The 18742-nt window shown below is 40.4% G+C and overlaps 1 protein-coding gene across 1 annotated transcript in view; it reads left to right on the top strand.

The window, feature by feature from the left end:
- The first annotated feature begins 1674 nt into the window (after nucleotides 1-1674).
- The window catches only part of LOC149219994 (uncharacterized), a 31889-nt gene continuing 14821 nt past the window's right edge, over nucleotides 1675-18742 (top strand). The window contains exons 1-5 of the mRNA XM_089386970.1: nucleotides 1675-2774; nucleotides 2984-3375; nucleotides 3502-4523; nucleotides 4749-6072; nucleotides 6553-6947. Of these exons, the coding sequence (XP_089243096.1) occupies nucleotides 1675-2774; nucleotides 2984-3375; nucleotides 3502-4523; nucleotides 4749-6072; nucleotides 6553-6947 (4233 nt within the window). The remainder of the gene's footprint in view (nucleotides 2775-2983; nucleotides 3376-3501; nucleotides 4524-4748; nucleotides 6073-6552; nucleotides 6948-18742) is intronic.

The following is an 18742-nucleotide window of genomic DNA, read 5'->3' on the forward strand; positions in this document are numbered from 1 at the left end:
TTCAAGAAGGAGTTATGCCCAATCTCCCACGATGACCTAATTATAGAATGGTTCAGTAGAGCGAACTTTTACGAAGTGCCACGTGTCACTGTTACAACCTTCGGCCCTAAAAACACTACTCAACAAACTAAAGTGTGTCCTCTTTTTGTGACTATTTACGAAATTTGAATCCAATGCTCAGAGAGAAAGTTATGACGATTTTCCCAATGTCACATGTTTGACATGGAAATCAGGGGCCTACAAAAACCCTAACTTCCTCAGATCATATCTCTGAAAATATAGCGAACCAAGATCCGAAATTCGGCCACAAGGTTCATCACGATTTCGGCTCAAATGGGTTTTAATTTCAGCTTTTGAAGCTTCGCAAAAAACATTTATAGCAAAAATGCCACGATGACCTGTTTGAAGCCACAAAATCACTACTAGAGGAGGATATGAGGGTCAGTATTTATATGAATGTCTTGAGTTGAGAGGGTCCTCAACAAGTGAACATTGGAGGGATTTTAGGAAAAAAACATTATTAATTATTTACTAATCAACGACCACAACCAGTTATGCGTGCCATGCCACAACCCCATAGGGTTTTAGCCCACTAACTGGGGTTACTGACTTCAAACATGATATCTCTCAAACCATGAAGAATGCTTGGCGTGCCATATATCAACGGAAACATCTCGACGAGTAGAATCCATCTAGAAGATCCTTAACTCAAAATAGAGTAAGTTGTCAAGTCAAAATACCCATGCAAGATCGGGATAGCCCCTAGTGCTACTTGGGTTGGACATCAATGACAACCACTGATCAACATATAATGTCCTCAAGTTACCTCTCCAATGAAGATAGAGCTACCAAATAAGTCTAAGGGTTTCCCAAATGTGTGGTGTGTGGGAGGCTCAATGAGGGAGTGACTTTCCCAAAATCAACTCCAACAATCAAGTGGGATATCTCCAATGTATAACCTCCTCCTCAAAGTATCCCCATGAAATCCTCAAGTCAAGGGACTCCAAGAAGGTCCACACATGCCAAATAGAAGCCCCAATGGTTAAAAAATGCAACTTCCAAGGTGGACATCTCATCAAATTGTGTGACATGTGCCTCCAAATTTGTGAAAAGGTTGAGCACTCTAGGTTTTGTGGCATGGCATTGCATGGATGGCCTAGGTGCATGAAGCATAGCCCCTAGGGCATTGTGACCAGTACCTCAGAGTTGTGAAGCTTCCTAAGGTGTTGTGAACTACCTCAAGGGTTGTGTCTTCAAATGAAAATATGTAAAGCAACCTCAAATGATAGATAGATGTCATTAGTCCCCAAAGTGCTAAGGAGATGATCACATAGGCCAAAGTGTGAAAAATGCATCCATGCTTACGCATAATATAGTGTGCTCTTTAAGCATTGTTATCACAAAATATAACACCTTAGTGCAAATCCTTTCACAGGGTGCTTAAAAGAGTGTAACATGGCAGTGTTTCACTGTCACCTAGACAATCACTTCCCTCTTTAGTGAAGGATGGATCCAACACAAATGAGGCTTCCCTGGTAGCTTCAGGGAATCCTTAGGGAAGAGGAAATCAAGTCTTATGCCTTGTATAATAACCACTCAAAAAACGCGCGCGCACTCTGCTCTGTTCTGCGGAGTTGAACTTAGGTCTGCAGCCGCCAACGCTTGGACGCTGCCATGAGCGGGCCTGGGGGTGGGGAGTCCGCTCCCACCCCTCCATCATCCACTGAAGAAGCTTTCCGAAGGCTTTTATCGCAGAAGGGGAAGAAACTTCAGACTGCTGATGTGCCGAAATTCATAAAAAAGATTGAAGAAATTCCTGAGATAGCACTCCCAGAGGAACAGCCGATTAAAATCGCTCTTGCTCTGTCTGATAGAGGCCTGGTAGGGCAGTTTATGGGCCGCTGGCCTTCCACTAAAACTACGGACGACTGGATTCAGCGAAACTGGAGACCTCAGCTAAAAAACAACGTGATTTGTTATGCTGTGGGACGAGGTTATTTCATTTTTGAATTTACCACCAAAGAAGATCGTGATCTGGTGTTCAGAAACGGGCCGTATTTTATGGGAAACCAGGGTTTGTATCTTAACAAATGGAGCCCTGACTTCGATCCTTCTGTCGATGTCCCTAAGGAGGCGCCGGTCTGGGTTCGTCTACCTAATCTCCCGATACACTGCTGGAGCTATCAATCTCTGCAGAAGATTGGTAATGGGCTGGGTCGTTTCATTGACAAAGCTGATCATAAGGGCCAATACACATGCGCTAGAATCTGCGTGGAAGTCGATCTGGAAGCCGGTCTGCCAGAAGCGGTCAAACTTACAGTCGGAGAATGGCAGCATTACCAGAAGCTGGACTACGAGCAGTTGTCGTTCAAATGCCGAACCTGTCATGAGCATGGCCATTTCCAGCGAAACTGCCCAAAAGCTCCAACAGGGAACACGGTTGAAGAAGAAGGATGGAAAGAAATCAAAAATGGAAAGGCTGTTCCAAAGCCTCCGGGGCAGAAAACCTCCGGGCCAAAGGGGAAGTCTCAAATTAATTCAAAAGCCGCTGTTGTTTCTAAAGATGGCTCCTCCTCAGGAGAAAAGGCGGTTGTCATGGAGATCCAAGAGGAAACAGAAAAAATGGTGAAGCAAGCGAAAGAAAAGGAAGTCGAATCACCTGTTCCACCAGTTGATGATTGTCAGAGGGGAAATGAAGGCAATGAAGAGCACATCAGTCTAGCCTCAGACTCTGAGGGAGATTCAGAAGAGATAGATTCAGAAACTGATAACTCGCTAGTCACTCCTATCAAGACGACAAGGGGGCGGAAATCCAAGAAGAAACAGAGAGAGGAAAAAACCTATATAGATGTCCTCCAAGGATCCCAAAAAACCCTCAAAGGAATGATGAATACCAGATCAGGGCGCAAGAGTAACAGGGCTCCAATAGGAGCCTCAACCCCCCAAATCAGTAAATAATGAAATACGTCTCCTGGAACTGCAGAGGATTAGGTAGCAGGTCGAAAGAGGAAGCATTGAAAGATATAGTGAGAATATACTCGCCTGACATCCTCCTCGTCCAGGAGACAAAGATGGAGGATATCCCTCTCCTCCAATCTAGTAAAGCTTTTTGGCAAAAAGGTCATGGAAGAGCGGTTAGTGCAAGAGGCGCTTCTGGTGGAATAGCCACCTTTTGGAACAGCGCCATATATGATTTTATTCAAGAAAAAAGTAGCCCCCACTGGCTTCTCACTCAGCTTCTCCACAAAGATTCTGGTCAACAAGTAAGTATGTTTAATGTTTATGCCCCTGTTTTGCCAGGCGAGAAAAAAATTTGTTGGAATTCGCTTCATTCTTTCCTTTCAGAGCAAAATCTTGGAAATATCATTATTGCAGGTGACCTGAATGTCACCCTTGCTCTTGATGAGAAAAAGGGAGGCTCCATTGTCAGGGACCCTGCCAGAGAATGGGTTGAAGATATAATGCTGGGCTGGGATCTGGAGGATATTAAACCATCTTCAGGTAAATACACCTGGTCCAATAGAAGATTAGGCCCCAATCACATTGCTGCCCGTTTGGATAGATTCCTTGTCCATTCTTCTTTCCTGACATGCGGTCTTATGGCCACTTCTAAAATTCTTCCAAATCTCACTTCAGATCATAAGCCCATCCTTCTCGAGCTTTCCCGAGATGGTAATTTAGGCCCCATTCCTTTTCGTTTCAGCCCTCTGTGGATTCAGCAAGAAGGATTCCAAGAGGTGGTTTCGGAATCCTGGAATAGACCTGTCCAAGGCTCTCCTTTCTTTGTATGGGAAGAGAAAATTAGGGGCCTAAAAAGAAACCTTAAAGAGTGGGCCAAAAGAAAAGAAACTCTAAACAGTCTTGCTGCTCACCAATTAAATATGGAGCATAGTCCTGTATCTCAAAGTCTTCTCCAAAAAGAAGTCGAGCTTCAAAAAGAGGTTCACAGATCCAGCAGGGAGGAGGAAGAATTTTGGCGTCAGAAGTCTAGGAACCTATGGTTGCAGTCTGGAGATAGAAACACCAGCTTCTTTCATAAGCAAGCCGAAGCCCGTAAGAATTTCAAATCAGTCTCTGAGATCCAATTCCAAAACACTGTGATTAAGGACTTTGAGGGCATTAAGAGAGCTGCTTTCTCCTACTTCCAAGATCTTTATTCGGCTCCTGAAGAACCAGCCATTGATCCTCATGCCTATCCGATTGAATTAATCCCCAAGTGCGTTCATGATTCGGATAATGCCATGTTGACAGCTCCGATCAACATGGACGAGCTTAAGAAAGTTCTGGACAGCATGGAACCTGATAAAGCCCCAGGTCCAGATGGGTTCTCTGTCAGGTTTCTTTTGACTTGCTGGTCAACAATAAAAAAAGATTTATTGAGAATGGTCAGAAAGTCCCAGAACTGTGCTAAGCTGGGCGGTGGCATCAATTCGGCCTTTCTCGCCTTGATCCCAAAAGAGAAAGGAGCCTCAGACTTCAGCAGATTTAGGCCCATATCCCTGTGCAATTCCAGTTATAAGCTGGTCTCCAAAATTATTGCCAACAGGCTTAAAAACATATTGCCAGACATCATCCCTGAAAATCAAGGCGGATTCATAAAAGGAAGAAAGATATTGGACAACATTGTGCTGGTGCAAGAAGCAGTTCACTCTAGCTGCCAAAGAAAAGAGAAAGGTATGGTGATTAAGCTCGATCTAGCTAACGCATTTGATAGGGTGAGACATGATTTTTTGTTCACTGTGATGAAGAAGTTAGGCTTTTCAACAGACTTCATAAACTGGGTGAAAGCCTGTATTGCCTCTCCATGGATCGCGCCGCTGGTCAATGGTCGATCTACTGACTTCTTCCAAGCCTCTAGGGGCCTTAGACAAGGTTGTCCCTTGTCTCCACTTCTCTATGCTGTTCAGGCCTCGGTGCTTAGTTTCCAACTCGAACACAATCAGCAGATTCAAATCCTGCCTGGCCTCAGAACTACTCACAAGGTGAAAGACATTAACCATGCCCAGTTCGCCGATGACACCTTGTTGCTCGGAGGAGCCAGCATAATTTCTGCCAGATCCTTCAAGAAGGAGCTGGACATTTACAGGTTGATCTCGGGCAGCAAAATCAACTATCGTAAATGCTCTATCTATGGCTGGAATTGCTCGATCAAGGAGCTGTCAGATATTGCAAGGCTTTTAGAAATGGATGGAATTCGAAATTGGGAGTCATTTAAATACCTCGGGATCCCAATCTTCAAATCTAAACCTAAAGTTGCTCATTGGCTGCCTCTGCTCGATAAGATAAAGATTAGAATCCAAGCTTGGGGTGCCTCTTGGCTGAATAATGCAGGGAAAGTCATCCTTATGAAATCGGTCCTTATAAGTATGCCCCTATATCAAAACTCTGTTCTCTTGGCCCCCAAAACCTTTCTCAGCAAAATGGACAGTCTGTTGAGAAGATTCCTGTGGGAAGGCGGGAATAACAATGACAGAAGGATTCATTTAGTGAATTGGGAAACTCTCAAGAGACCACTTCTGGAAGGAGGCCTCCATCTGCGTAACTTGGCTGCTCAAAATCTAGCTTTGGGATCCAAGATCCTTTGGAATTTAGTCTCTGGAAACTCTAGCTGGAGTAAAAGAGTCATTTGGAAGAAATACTTCCAAGGGCAACGCTTGAGATGTTTGGATAAGCCTCCAAGATCTTCAAAAGGCTCTCCGATCTTCAATCTCTGCAGTTCTGCTAGGGAGCAATTCATCCAATATCTTTATTGGATCCCTGGTAATGGGAGGAAAATCAAAATCTGGGAAGACTCGATATTGGGTGATCAACCATTGAACCAAGTGGAAGGTCTTGCAAATATCAAAGGCTGGCTTCAGTCCTGCAATCTGCATACTCTGTGGGATATTTCGAACTGGAAGGAAGCTCCTGATAGAACCTGGGATTGTTGGAATCTGGGGGAGGTCCCCCTTATGCTGCAGGGGGAAGCTTCTTTGCTATTAGATCTGCTTCAAGGCAAATCTCCATCAAAGGCCACTTCTAAGGACAAAAGAGGCTGGGGCTCACTCTCCGGCTCTTACACTGCTGCCGAAGGTTATAAAAGAATTATGGTTGTCCCATATGCTCCTCCTAATCCAGCTCAATGGAAATTTATATGGGATTTCCCCTCTCTCCCCAAAATTGACTTCTTCTATTGGACTGTTGCACACCAAAGCATTCTCACCAGAGATAATTTGCGTAGACGAGGGATGGAAGGGCCTTCCAGATGTTCCCTTTGCTTGTCCAACGAAGAAACTGTCAATCATCTGCTGCTGCTATGTCCCTTTGCTCAAGTAGTCTGGAGGGGAGTTCTGATGTTAGGCCCTGCTAACCTTGATCTCCCAGATAGCATTCCCTCTCTGCTTCGAAATTGGGCCAGTTTATCTCCCTTCTGCCTTAAAAAAAAAAGCCTTCTTAAAACAAGCTGGATGTGGATCCCTAAATTCATCTGCTGGAAGCTGTGGTTGGAAAGGAATAATAGAATTTTCCGAGGAGAAAGCAGCACTTCTATAAGAGTTATCTCTAAAATCAAAGCTTTACTGGGCGAGGCTTTGGAAGCCAATACTTCCCCAAGGAATGAAACGAGCCTGGTCAAAGAGGAGGAGCAATGGCTAAAAGGTCTGGTTCCAAATTTGAAGGAAAGGTCCATCCCCCCTGCATTTGCCCATGCCAACTGGGAGATTAGGCTGGAGGAACTGGAGTTTATTAAGTGGAGATCGGCTCTGGATGATCACAGTTTATTCTTCGACGGGGCCTCTAAAGGAAACCCTGGGATTGCTGGCAGTGGTGGGGTTCTTCTGCGTCCTGGAGGTGCTCTGGATTTGCGGTTTCATTGGGGTCTGGGAATTGAAACCAACAATAGAGCGGAGGCTCTAGCATTGTGGCAGGGGCTGAAGCTGGCGATTAACAGGAATATCCTATCTCTCTCTGTCTTTGGAGATTCTAGACTCATCATCCAATCGTTGATCCATCCCTCGACCTCCCATCAGGTCCATTTAGCCTCTATTATCAAAAAAATCCGGCTATTATTGCCCAAATTCAGAAAGATCTCCTTCTTCCACATCTTAAGAAATCTTAATTCTCAAGCTGATATGGAGGCCAACCTAGGCTCCCTCTGCAATCGGAGATCTTTGGTGGTCAACTCGATTGAGTCCACCTGCTCCATCCCTTAATGGTTCTGCTGGCCGGATTTCCTTTTCTAACTGTTCTTTGGGCTTTCTCTGTTCTCCTCAATACCCTGATCTACGGGATTTCAACCCTCTGTATATTCAATCTGCTTAAATGGTGGTCTCAGGCCTGCGTTCATTCTATGTTGTCTTCCTATCTTCGGCCCTGTTTCCAGTCGATGATCTGCTTCTCAAAAGCCCACAATGGTCCTTCAAGATGGCACCGCAGATCCAGTTTTGACCTTTCCTATGTTCTCAAATCTGAAGGTTGTTTCAGCATTTCCAGAGCTTTTCTCCTCCGAAAGGTTGCATTCTCTGTGAGAAGTAAAATTGGGCCTTGCGTTGGAGCTCTTTCGCTACAGCAGCCACCAAAGCAGTCGTGGATAGCCAGTTTCTTCTTCCATTCAACCGCAAGTAGCACTTATGTATTGCACGATCAAGAATTGCCTGGGAAGTCCTCTGGCCCCCGCGCGTTGTTCCATATTGGTCTACAGTAAATCATCCAGCTCTGAGGGTTTTCTTGTCAAAGCAGACGCAATGTTCAACCTCTGACTCTGTTCACCTTGCTGACCGGTAGTTTTCTGATAGAGGGGCGAACAATCCATATCTAAACAGCTACCCTGAGAATCATTCTCTGACTTGCTGTATTGTATGAGCCTGCGGCAGCTTGTTTGCCACCCAAAATAAAAATAACCGTTATAGTCAAAAAAAAAAAAATAACCACTCACAATACCACCACAAAAGTACAACATTCAAGATGAGAGGAATGTGGTTTAATTAGGGCAATTTCTAAATTTGAGTGTATGAAGTTTCTAAAACAATTTAAGATGTTCATCAACTCAATATATGTCAAAGTGGGTACCCCAAAGACTACAAAAGAAGAAAATGCTATAATTGCTGCAAAATTTGAATAAGAAATGATATATTTCAGCAACAACGCAGTTTATTATAGCAGCAAAAAAACAACCCTTGAGCAATGGAAATCAAAATTACGACTGAAAATGAGAATTAAACTAGGGTTTAACTAACATACAAATTATGAAAATTGAAATAAATATAACAGCCATAAAATGGAAAATGTCCAGCCCTAAAAAGGTTGCTGAACAATACAAATCTACAATGCAAAATATGATCATAAAACCCATTTTTTACCATATAAATGTTCATAAACCCTAGACCTCTAGCTATTCCATGGTTGAAAATGAATATTTTGTTGTTATGAACCCTAATTTAACCCTAAAACAGAAAAAGGTAAATTTTTGTATTTTGTGATTGACTATTGGGAGAAAGACTAGTGCCTATGTTTTTGTGGGGCATATGAGGTCAATTAGGGACTTACATGGGAGATAAGATAAAATAATTACATTAATGTTCGACAAATGACCACAAAAGTATGTCAATGAGACTGAAAAGAATTGTAGAAGTGCAAGCACAACTCCTAGAAATGTTGAAAAAAATATAAAGAAAGAAAACTACATAACTCTAACATCAGGACATATGTATAAAAATTGTGACGAAGGTATGGTGATACAAAACACAATGTGAGATTAAAAGGATTTAGGTTGATATCTAAGGTTATCCACCACTAACCTTAGATAATCCACCTAATATCTTACAAAACCCATGAGGTTCAAGGGAGGTTTCTCCACTAGAAAGCTTCCTAATGTTTTAAAGAAGGGATTTATCCAATAGAAACCAAGTTACTATCTCCACTAGACAGATACAGTTACACCTAAATAATCCATAAATAAATCCAACATGATTATAAAGGCCACTTACAAAATCAAGATCATACATCAAACTGTAGCCATGAACAACCATAGAAATTGCAAAATCATCCACTAAAATCATCTCCACAAGAAGTCATTCTAGTCATCCATCCATTTCCTTTTTCACGATACGAAAAAGTAAAGATATAATTCCACAAGTAGTAATGATTTACAATGAGAAATGCTTCTTTTATTTATATGAGAGATCTAGTAAATTTTTGGATTTTATGATTGACTATTGGGACAAAGACTAGTGCCTATGTTTTTGTGGAGCATATGGCGTCAATTAAGGACTTATGTGGGAGATAAGATAAAATAATTACATTAATGTTCGACAAATGACCACAAAAGTAGGTCAATGAGACCGAAACATATTGTACGAGTGCAAGCACAACTCCTAGAAATGTCGAAAATAATATAAAGAAAGAAAACTACATAACTCTAACATCAAAAAATATGTATACAAATTGTGATGAAGGTATGGTGATACAAAACATTGTGTGAGATCAGAAGGATTTAGGTTGATATCTCAGATTATCCACTACTAACCCTAGATAATCCACCTAATATCTTACAAAACCCATGAGGTTCGAGGGAGGTTCTTCATCTAAAAAGCTTTCTAATGTTTTAAAGATGGGATTTATCCAATAGAAACCAAGTTACTATCTCCACTAGACAGATACAGTTACACCTAAATCATCCATAAATAAATCCAACATGATTATAACGACCACTAACTCACAAAATCAAGATCATACATCAAACTGTAGCCATGAATCTGTGGAAGACAAATTCTTATGGAAAAGTATTCTTGGTCCCTCAAAGATATCCATATGGCAAGTATTCTTGGTCCCTCGAATCTGTGAAGGAATCCGAATCTAATTTTTGTGATATCTTTGAAGACAAATTTGTTCCAGACCTTTGATTGGAGGCTCGCTGGAAACGTTACCACAGACTTGTCAAGACACCCTTCTTGCCGACTTTTAGTAGTCTCGTTGCAAACCTGTGAGAGCATTCTTTCCAGACCTAAGAAGACACCTATTTCAGATCTGTGAGAACTTCTCCTTGCAGACTTAAGGAGACATCTTCTTGGATCTGTAGTAACAATTCTTGAAGACAAATTTGCAGACCTTTGTAGAAGATACAGTGCTGGATTGATTTACAGTGAATCCCTTTTGCAGGCTTGGTTGGAAGATTGGAAGCACAACTATTGGCAGAGTATTGCAGACCTTGGAGGCATAGTTTTGGATTTGTCTTGCAGACTTTGGAACTCTCATTTGAAGGTTGAAAGCACAGTATTGACTTTGTTTTGAAGCCCTAGAGTTGAGAGCTATCTGAAGACCTGTTTGGATAGAAACCTTGAACTGTTTGAAAAGGACCTATTGAGCTCTTTTGAAGCAGTCTTTTGGGCATTAGGTGAAGGATGGTCTTTCGCATTTACTCAGATTTAGAACAGTCATTGAAGAATCCTTGAAGAAGGACATCCTCTAGACCAAATACATTGTTGAAGCCCACATGGAGTTATATTGAAGAGATTGCTCAGGTAAACATGAAGAGTTTTGGAGACACCTGTTGAAGTCGCTAATGTAGAGACCTTCATCCTTGGAGCATTACTAGAGAAGACCTCTTGTAGCAGCAATTGAAGATTTGAGAAGCAGTTCTCAGAGCATTATTAGAGTCTTATTAAAGGAAACCATTCAAGGCTTGTTGCAGAAGATATTGGAAGACTTGAAGAACTATTGAACCCACTTTAAAGAACAAAAGCAGAGGGTTGGAGTCCTCATGTAGACTAAGTTGGAGCTTGGTGGTATAGCACAGGTTGTAGCCATCCTGGTATGATTGAAGATTGGAGTCTTCATCTAGGGTTGGAGCCCTGAAGTGTTATTGTATAAAAATTGTTGTAAAAAAAGGATTGGAGTCCTCGCCATTCCTCTTAATAAAATTATTCTTTTGTTGTACATTTTTGCGTTTTGATTTATTAAGTGATCTTAATTGCCATAAAAGTAACAATTGTAAAAGAAATATTGATTCACCACCCTCTCGGTCTTTCCAACAATTGGTATCAAAGTCAGTATCTTCACTCACACCCTAACAACTGGAAGGTAGATACTTAGAACACAGATGCCAAAGTCATGGAAGAAAGCTTGCAAACCCTCCGAAGGTGTCACCTCCTCAATGGATGATCAGATGTGCAATGCCCCCATGTTAAATGGAACAAATTTTGAAATATGTAAAAGAAGAATGGAGACCTTCTTGATGACCTTTGGATTTGAGGTATGGGAATCAGTGGCTATGCAAAGCTCAAGAGAGTCAAATGAATTCAATGCAATAGCTATGAAGGCGATTATAAGCGGCCTACCAGATCCTATAAAAGTCAAAATGAAGAAATGTTCATCAGCAAAAGAGCTTTGGGAGAATCTTTAAGATCTTCATTCAAAAGGACTTTTACTCATGACCTCAAATCCAAAAGATGGTGAACAAGAGCACAAAACCAATCAAGAGTCAAAGGAGGCAGATGAAGGCACCAATTGCATAAATCAAGAACCAGAAATCGAAGATACCAAGAGCAAGGATAAACTAAATAATGAAGAAGACCTCAAAGGAGAACTTGTGGCTGCTCTAGAAGAAATAATTAAACTCAAAGAAGAAAATGAAGAACTCAAGAAGAAGGAAGAAATTGACCTGTTTAAGATTCAATTACAAGAAAGAGATATGGACCTCAAAAAACTTGGGGAATAATTGTATCAAAACAAGAAGAAACACCATGAAGAAGTCATTTCCATGACAACCCAATTAGAAAAAGCGAAAAGAAGGGAAGATATTTTGGAAAATTGTCTCAACTAGAGATCTGAGGAATTGAGTAAATCCATAGCAGAAATTGGTCAATGTAGAGAAGAAGTCACCTCCCTAAAAGATCAACTAGAAGAAGTAAAGAAACAGATACAAGAAGTTAAAGTTAAGAATTTAAAAGAAGAATTAGTCCTCCTAAAAGGACAAGTTAATGAAGCAACGAAGGAAAGAAAAATCATGTCATGCCAATTAAAAGAAAAGGATGAAGAGATTAACAAATTTGAAGCAAATGTCATCTCTTTTAAAGTCCAAGCATGTGAAGCAATAAGGATGAAGGAAGAAATGGAGAGTCAATTAGCAAAGAAAGATGAAGACTGTGAGAAGATGAAAGAAGAGATTGTTTTTCTAAAGAAAGAAGTTGATCAACTAAACAGAACTTGAAGAGTTCTCAAGATTTGGATGACATCCTAAGTCATCAAAGATCCCCACTTGATAAATCTGGTCTTGGATATGCAAGTGAGCCTTCTATCAAATGTGATGCAAACCCTAATGCATCAAAAGACAAGAATTTAGAAAAGCTTGAAAGTTGTGATAATATCCCCAGCTCCAGCAAAAGCAAGGAAAGGAGTCAAAATTGTTGAGAAATTTAGGGGAAGCTAGATTAGGTGATTTCTCATTCTTTGATAACGTTTGTGATGTATTTTTACTTTAACTTGATTAGCTTCTTCTTTCACTTTATTATTATTACGTTTTTATCATCAATTAGCTACCAAACAATAAAGAACAATGAGACAAAAGGACACAAGATATAGGCTATCAAAAACTTTTCCTCTTGAGAGGAAAACCCACAAAAACATTTCTCTTCTTATAGAAATTCAAATGACGAATTCCAAGACCTGTGACCCTTGACCAAGACCCCTCCAAGACCAAGTCAAATTACATCTTTGTGTGAAAATTTCTAACCCTCATACTTCTGAACAGATTCCTCAAATTGACATGCTAAGTTTTTCTCATTCTTTTCTGCTTCCTGCACTTGGAGTTTTAAGAGAGCAAGTTCTTCTTTGAGTGTGTGATTTACCTTCTCTATGTTCCTCAAATCTATCAAGGCACTAGTCAATACATTTTCAATGTCCACTTCTACTTCTTCGTTGTCTTCTACTTCTTCTTCTTCTATCAAGGCACTTCTACTTTTTCAATGTCCACTTCTACTTTGGCGTCGTTGTCGAGGACCAATTTATTGGACCTTGGCTTTGCGACATCCGTCTTAATCATCTTCATCTTCTCAATCTTTCAAAGATTTCTTATCCCATCAACACCATTTTTTCTTGAACCATTGTCTTTCTTCATATTTTCATAACCTTATCTTTTTTCTCTCACTAATCCTTTCATCTTCTCTATTTGCACCTTTAGCCCCTGGCATTTCGGTTGGTTTCCTGTTTGGGTGGTGACTCCATTCATTCATCCATTATTTCTCAGACAATAAGCCCTCCCATATATCCAACTACTTCTCCCTTACTAGCCTTTTGGTTTTTGTGTTTTGGATCTTGGAGTTAAATTCATGTTCAAGTGGTGACTCCACTTCTTTCATTTCTTACAAGAATTTCTACTAGAAGCTCACTTCTTGTGGATCTCTTGATTTTCTTGAACAAGGATCTCTCTCTCTAGCATCCATTTGGCCCCTCCTTTTCCCTTTAACCAAGTCATTATGGATGACTTGTTTGCTCCTTATGATTTTACTAATGTTCAAGGAGCTCTGCATGATTATCCTTATGAAGTTGGTGAAACCATCAATATGATTTAGTGACACCCACTGACCTGAGTCGTTATTGCGGTGCCTATACATTTTCAGTCATAATAGGTCTCATTTTCCCGATCCACATTTTTCACTCCCCTCCACACATTACAAGCCTTGTTTCATTATTTTCCTTCTCTGGGTTCACATGACCACTAGGTCCACAAGGCACTGGCACTCCCCCTCCCCTCGTCCACATGTATGGGTCAGGCAGGGAAATGTTGACCTGGAGGGTTGATGTAGCTAAAAGAACATTAAAAGCATATCACGGCCATAAGCAAGAAACAAAAATAAAAGGATATTATAAAAAATGCAAAAGATGGTTGGGACATTTAATATAGCACGTGGGCAAAAGCCAAGCATGAGCTCTACCCCTTCTTATGGCCATCACCCTGGTTCCTAGGGCCCCATGAGTGCCCCCACATCATTAAGGAACCCATGCACGTCCCAACCCCTAGTGGGCGATGAACTGCCCCACCTTAGGGAGGTAATAATTGCTTACATCATATACAGCATGCTCTCATTTCCTAGAGCCCCGAGCAGTAGTACAAAAAAAAAACAAGAAAAGGCAAGAGAAAGATAAAGAAGGGTGGAAAACAAAGGTCAAGGTAACTCATATATCCATGATTGCTCCCTCCTACATCTATACACCCAAATATGTGGACATCCTTCATCATTGCCATCCTTGAACCCATGGCATTTGGTCTTGAGACCCCTGTGTCCCAATCCATTCATCATCATTCACATGACACCTATCAATTGAAGGATGTACCAGGGACCTGTCTTTCCGCTTAGAGGCTAGGAACACCTAATAGGCTCGTTATTAGCCACTCCTACCTAGGGAGGTAACACTATTACGAGTTTGAAGCCCCAAATTTGGAAGGGAAGCCTATTATGAAGTCTCAATGTGCCCTTGATAAACAAGCTTGGTTCACTTAGATGCACTAATGAATTATTGTACCTGATGGTAAGGATGCACCTAGGATATTATATGTAATTGGTAGGTGGTTTTATCATGGGTTGGGCAACTTAATTGGGGCCCAAATCCACCAAAGGATCATATTGACACCCCTAGGTGAAGCGATGAGACCTATGGGACTCCCATCATGTGCAGAGCATCATTTCATGCCATGGGCACCATGAGCGCCTTCAGCAGTCTGCTCATTGCCCCACTTTATTCAAGAGATGACGCACTTAGACTAGTGTGCCCCAGTTGGCTTAGCAGTGACCACATGGTTTGGCAGCTTATCCGAGGCCTAAAGGAGGTTTGTCTCACCCCTTGAGACACGGGATGGAAAGCACCATTATCAGAGCCCTCATTATTCTATCATCAGCAGAACAATGAGACCAGTTTTTGTGCCCCAAACTCACTTTGGGCCCCACTTGATGACTTGCATGGAAACTAAGGGGTCATTCCCTCGTTCATGATTTATGGATCCCTCACACATTTTGGCACCAAGAGGACTCAATTCCGCTAGCAGTTGGGTGGTCATCTCATAATTTATAAAAGCTACTTGGTCGGCTTGTGACCAAGGCATGTATTTTGCACATTTTTATAATGTTAGAGACCTTAGGCTAATAATTCAACCTACTAGGTCTCATATAAATAGAACTCAACTTCATTTGTATTAGATCATCATCACACTTGAGAATTTCGGCCTTCTTGGCAAATTCGCACTTTTTCTTTGGTTGGCTATTGGATGATCTTGAATGCATTTCTATATTTGGAGCTGAAATTCAATCTTCTTTGGAGCTATATCTTGAATTGTGCATGGATATATCATGTTGTCATCTTGTAAGTGCTTTATATTGAAGTTTTGCTTTTGGAATATGTCTAATGTATGGAATTGTTGCAACTAGGTTAATGTTATTGTGCCCTAATTTATTGAAGATAATTTTGAAAGTTATTTGGTTGACAATTGCATATGTTACTAATTGTACGACAAATGATGAATGTTCATAGTGGATAATTCTTAAGTGGGTAATTGTTGAGGGTTGGTAGTTAGGCCATCAATTCTTGACCTCCTTAAGGACAATTTTTGCTAATCTAAAGCATCTAGGACTCCATATGCCCAAAGGACAAGGCATTGGTCCAAGCCATTTGGTGATCAAACCTCTTTCTCTCCATAATTTTCTCCTTCTAAATTTCAGTCCCCTAATGGTAGGGTGGAAATCTAGGGCTTGCAACAAAATTTTAGAGAGGTGAGTTTTCAAGAATTTACGAGCCTAAACATCAAGCTTAGGGTCTCGGATACCTATGCTCCAAGTTTGGTGAGCATCCGCTTGAGTTTCATTCCTAAAATCTCTTGCCCTAGGTGCTTTCTCCAAGAGGGAAACCCTAAGTTCTTCTCCCTCAACTTCATGACTTCTTTGAGGGTTTTATGAGCTTAATACTCAATTGAGTAAATCATAAGAAGCCCTTTCTTCTCTCAAGCCTTGACCTAGTGAATACCTATTACTATTGAAAAACCTCAAACCCTAGGTCTTATGCCTTCATTTCTAGGGCTTTCTTAGATAGTGATTTGCTTCTTTGAAGCCTTGCACCTTTAGTGAGCCTCTCTTTGAATGAGCTCTAGCTCCATCACCTTGTACCCTCAAACTTAGAATATCTATCATAGGTGATCATAATCATACTAGGACTCCTCCCATTGGTGAAAGTCCATAAAGAGCAGGGGACTTTGGTTGTGGTGACAGTGACCCATTATCCCATTGTTATCACTTAGTCTAGCTCTTCGTCCTATTGGTTTTCCTGCCATCGGGGCTACTAGAATGTGTGGTAACAAACTTCACAAAGCATTAATTATTATTAGCATCAGATAAACAGAAAGCAATCGTCAACACCGTTAAACAATGCAAAATAATAAAGATGGTACACCAGAGATTTTTAGGTGGTAACCCTTCTGGGAGAAAAACCACCGAACCCTTCTTAATATTTGTCTTCAATAATTTACATCAAATAGGAAGCTCCAACTTCCAAGATTTTCATCTCCAACCCCCTAGTTTACTAGCTCCAACTAGAAGGACGCTCCAACACCCTAGTTTACAGGATCCAAGCTAAAAGATGCTCCAACACCCTGTTTACCAACTGCAAATGGAAGGACGCTCCAACCTACCCTAGCACCACCCTGCCACCCTAAAGTGTTCTTAGGCTCTAACCTAAAGGAGACTCCACTCTCTTGCCTTGCACCACCCTGCCACCTTATTCAGCAAGCTGCCACTTGCCCTGAAGGCTCCAACCTTCAGCTCACCACGTTTCGCAATTTTCACACTGGATCCACCTATGCTAAAATCAATACAAAGCAAATTGCAATACAATCTCAATTCTGCTCCTGCTCAATCTATACATCAAACCCTAACTTTAACATCAACACATCAACATGGTTCAAGCAAGCACTTAAAAACCTTAACATTCATTAGTTGTCCTTACTATTATCAATACTATTGTTCTACCTCTTCTCAAGAAGAAGAATTCAGTCAGGTGCCTTGTCATTGTGGCTCTGCCCAAGTGACATCAACAAGACCTCTACTCAACCTTAGGCCACAACATCTTTCACTAATATTGATCAGCAACATACCTATTTAACAACTTTGTCATAACCTCAAGCAGCATCAACACCTCAACAAAATATATATATATATGGACATCAAATCAAGCGCTCATATAAAACTGACAATACCCTGTTCACATCAATTAGATCAACACATTATCGCTACCTTTGACAGCTGCCCAAACTCTGAAGGTATAGCCATAACTCTGAAATACATCAGTTTCCAAACCCTAGGTGTTATCAATGCTTAGGAGCAACGAAACAACTTCATCATGACGTAACACTACACATTTATAGCATCATTCAAGGTACCTTTCAAACACAGGGAATATATAGCAGCATCAACAAAGGTTTACTCTTCAGAATACAAGTTCTGCAATGATATGACCAGCCTCAGCGTTGTCTTGTCATTATATGCATTCAGATCATAAGTTTGTCATCATGTTTATTTCAAGCTCCAAGATTGCTTTTGCATATCGCTGTAGGGCTTCTTCAAATCTCCACATTCAACTCATGTGTGCCAGATTGAGATATATACATATCTTAGTTAAGTTTGTCACTTCTCTGCCACTGAAAGCCTTCTTACCAACCTTGTCCTTGCAACAAACTAGAATGGGTTTGTTGACCACTCTGTGTCAATGACCCCATAGCAGTACACCCCTTTCTTTTGCAAAAAGGGATCTATCGTGTTCGAGTGTTTGCGCCTTTAAAATTTCATCATCATTCGGCAATTTTGTAAAGATGTCAACCCATTATGCATATGTATAATGTAAATAATCCTAGTATGACCACATATGTATGTAACAGCCTAGGTAAACCTATTGTTTTGGTGACGATTTCCATTCTAGGAGGTTTTTTGTCTCTCTGGTTCATCGGTGTCTCTAGATACAAATGATCGACAGAATTTTTCCCACCACCCTAAGCTTGGATTTTGTCAACAAGATATTCGGTGAGTCCTAATGTTTTAGATCAAATCTATGTAAAATTGACTTGAGAATAATTTTAGCTAATTGGCTAAATTATTTTATTACAAGTCACTTGGTCTACTAGATTATATTTTTTGTGTCACAAAAATGGGTAAATGTTGAGGTTCTATAACGAAAGTGTTTTCCCCCTTCATGTATTAAAATGTAAAATCTTCATGTAAAAAATATTTAGTGCATGGTCCCTCATAATTAGACACCATGGCTAAATATTAGAGTGTTGGAAAAATTATTAATCCCCTCATAAGTCAATTAATTAAATTTTCTAACAAAATTAAATTAAAATCCTAAGCCAAAAATTGAATTAATTGTGTCCTTGGTAAAATTAAATTCTCCAAAAGTAAACGTCGTGGGTTTTAAGGAAATTAATTTTTGGAGGTCTCCGGCCAAGGTAATATTGAAAATTTCAAGAGATTTGGACCCTTGGGCCTTGGTAGTTAAATCAAAGTCAATTTTTGGGGGAAATTAACTCAAAATAATTTTTTTGAGTTAAAATAAAAAAGAATTAAATGAAAAATTCGAAATTCCTCAAAAAATAAAATAAATTCGACGGAGGAGATTAAAAGATAATTAAATCTTTTTCAAAGTCAAGATTCCTTTGACGAGGCCATAAATTAGAGGTCAGTGTTATTCTATATCATGAGATTAAAAGATAATTAAATCTTTTTCAAAGTAG

This window comes from Pinus tabuliformis, chromosome Q (genome assembly GCF_031772625.1).
Source record: "Pinus tabuliformis cultivar Carrire ecotype Pingquan chromosome Q, CPIR1, whole genome shotgun sequence".
NCBI classification, from domain to species: Eukaryota; Viridiplantae; Streptophyta; class Pinopsida; order Pinales; family Pinaceae; genus Pinus; species Pinus tabuliformis.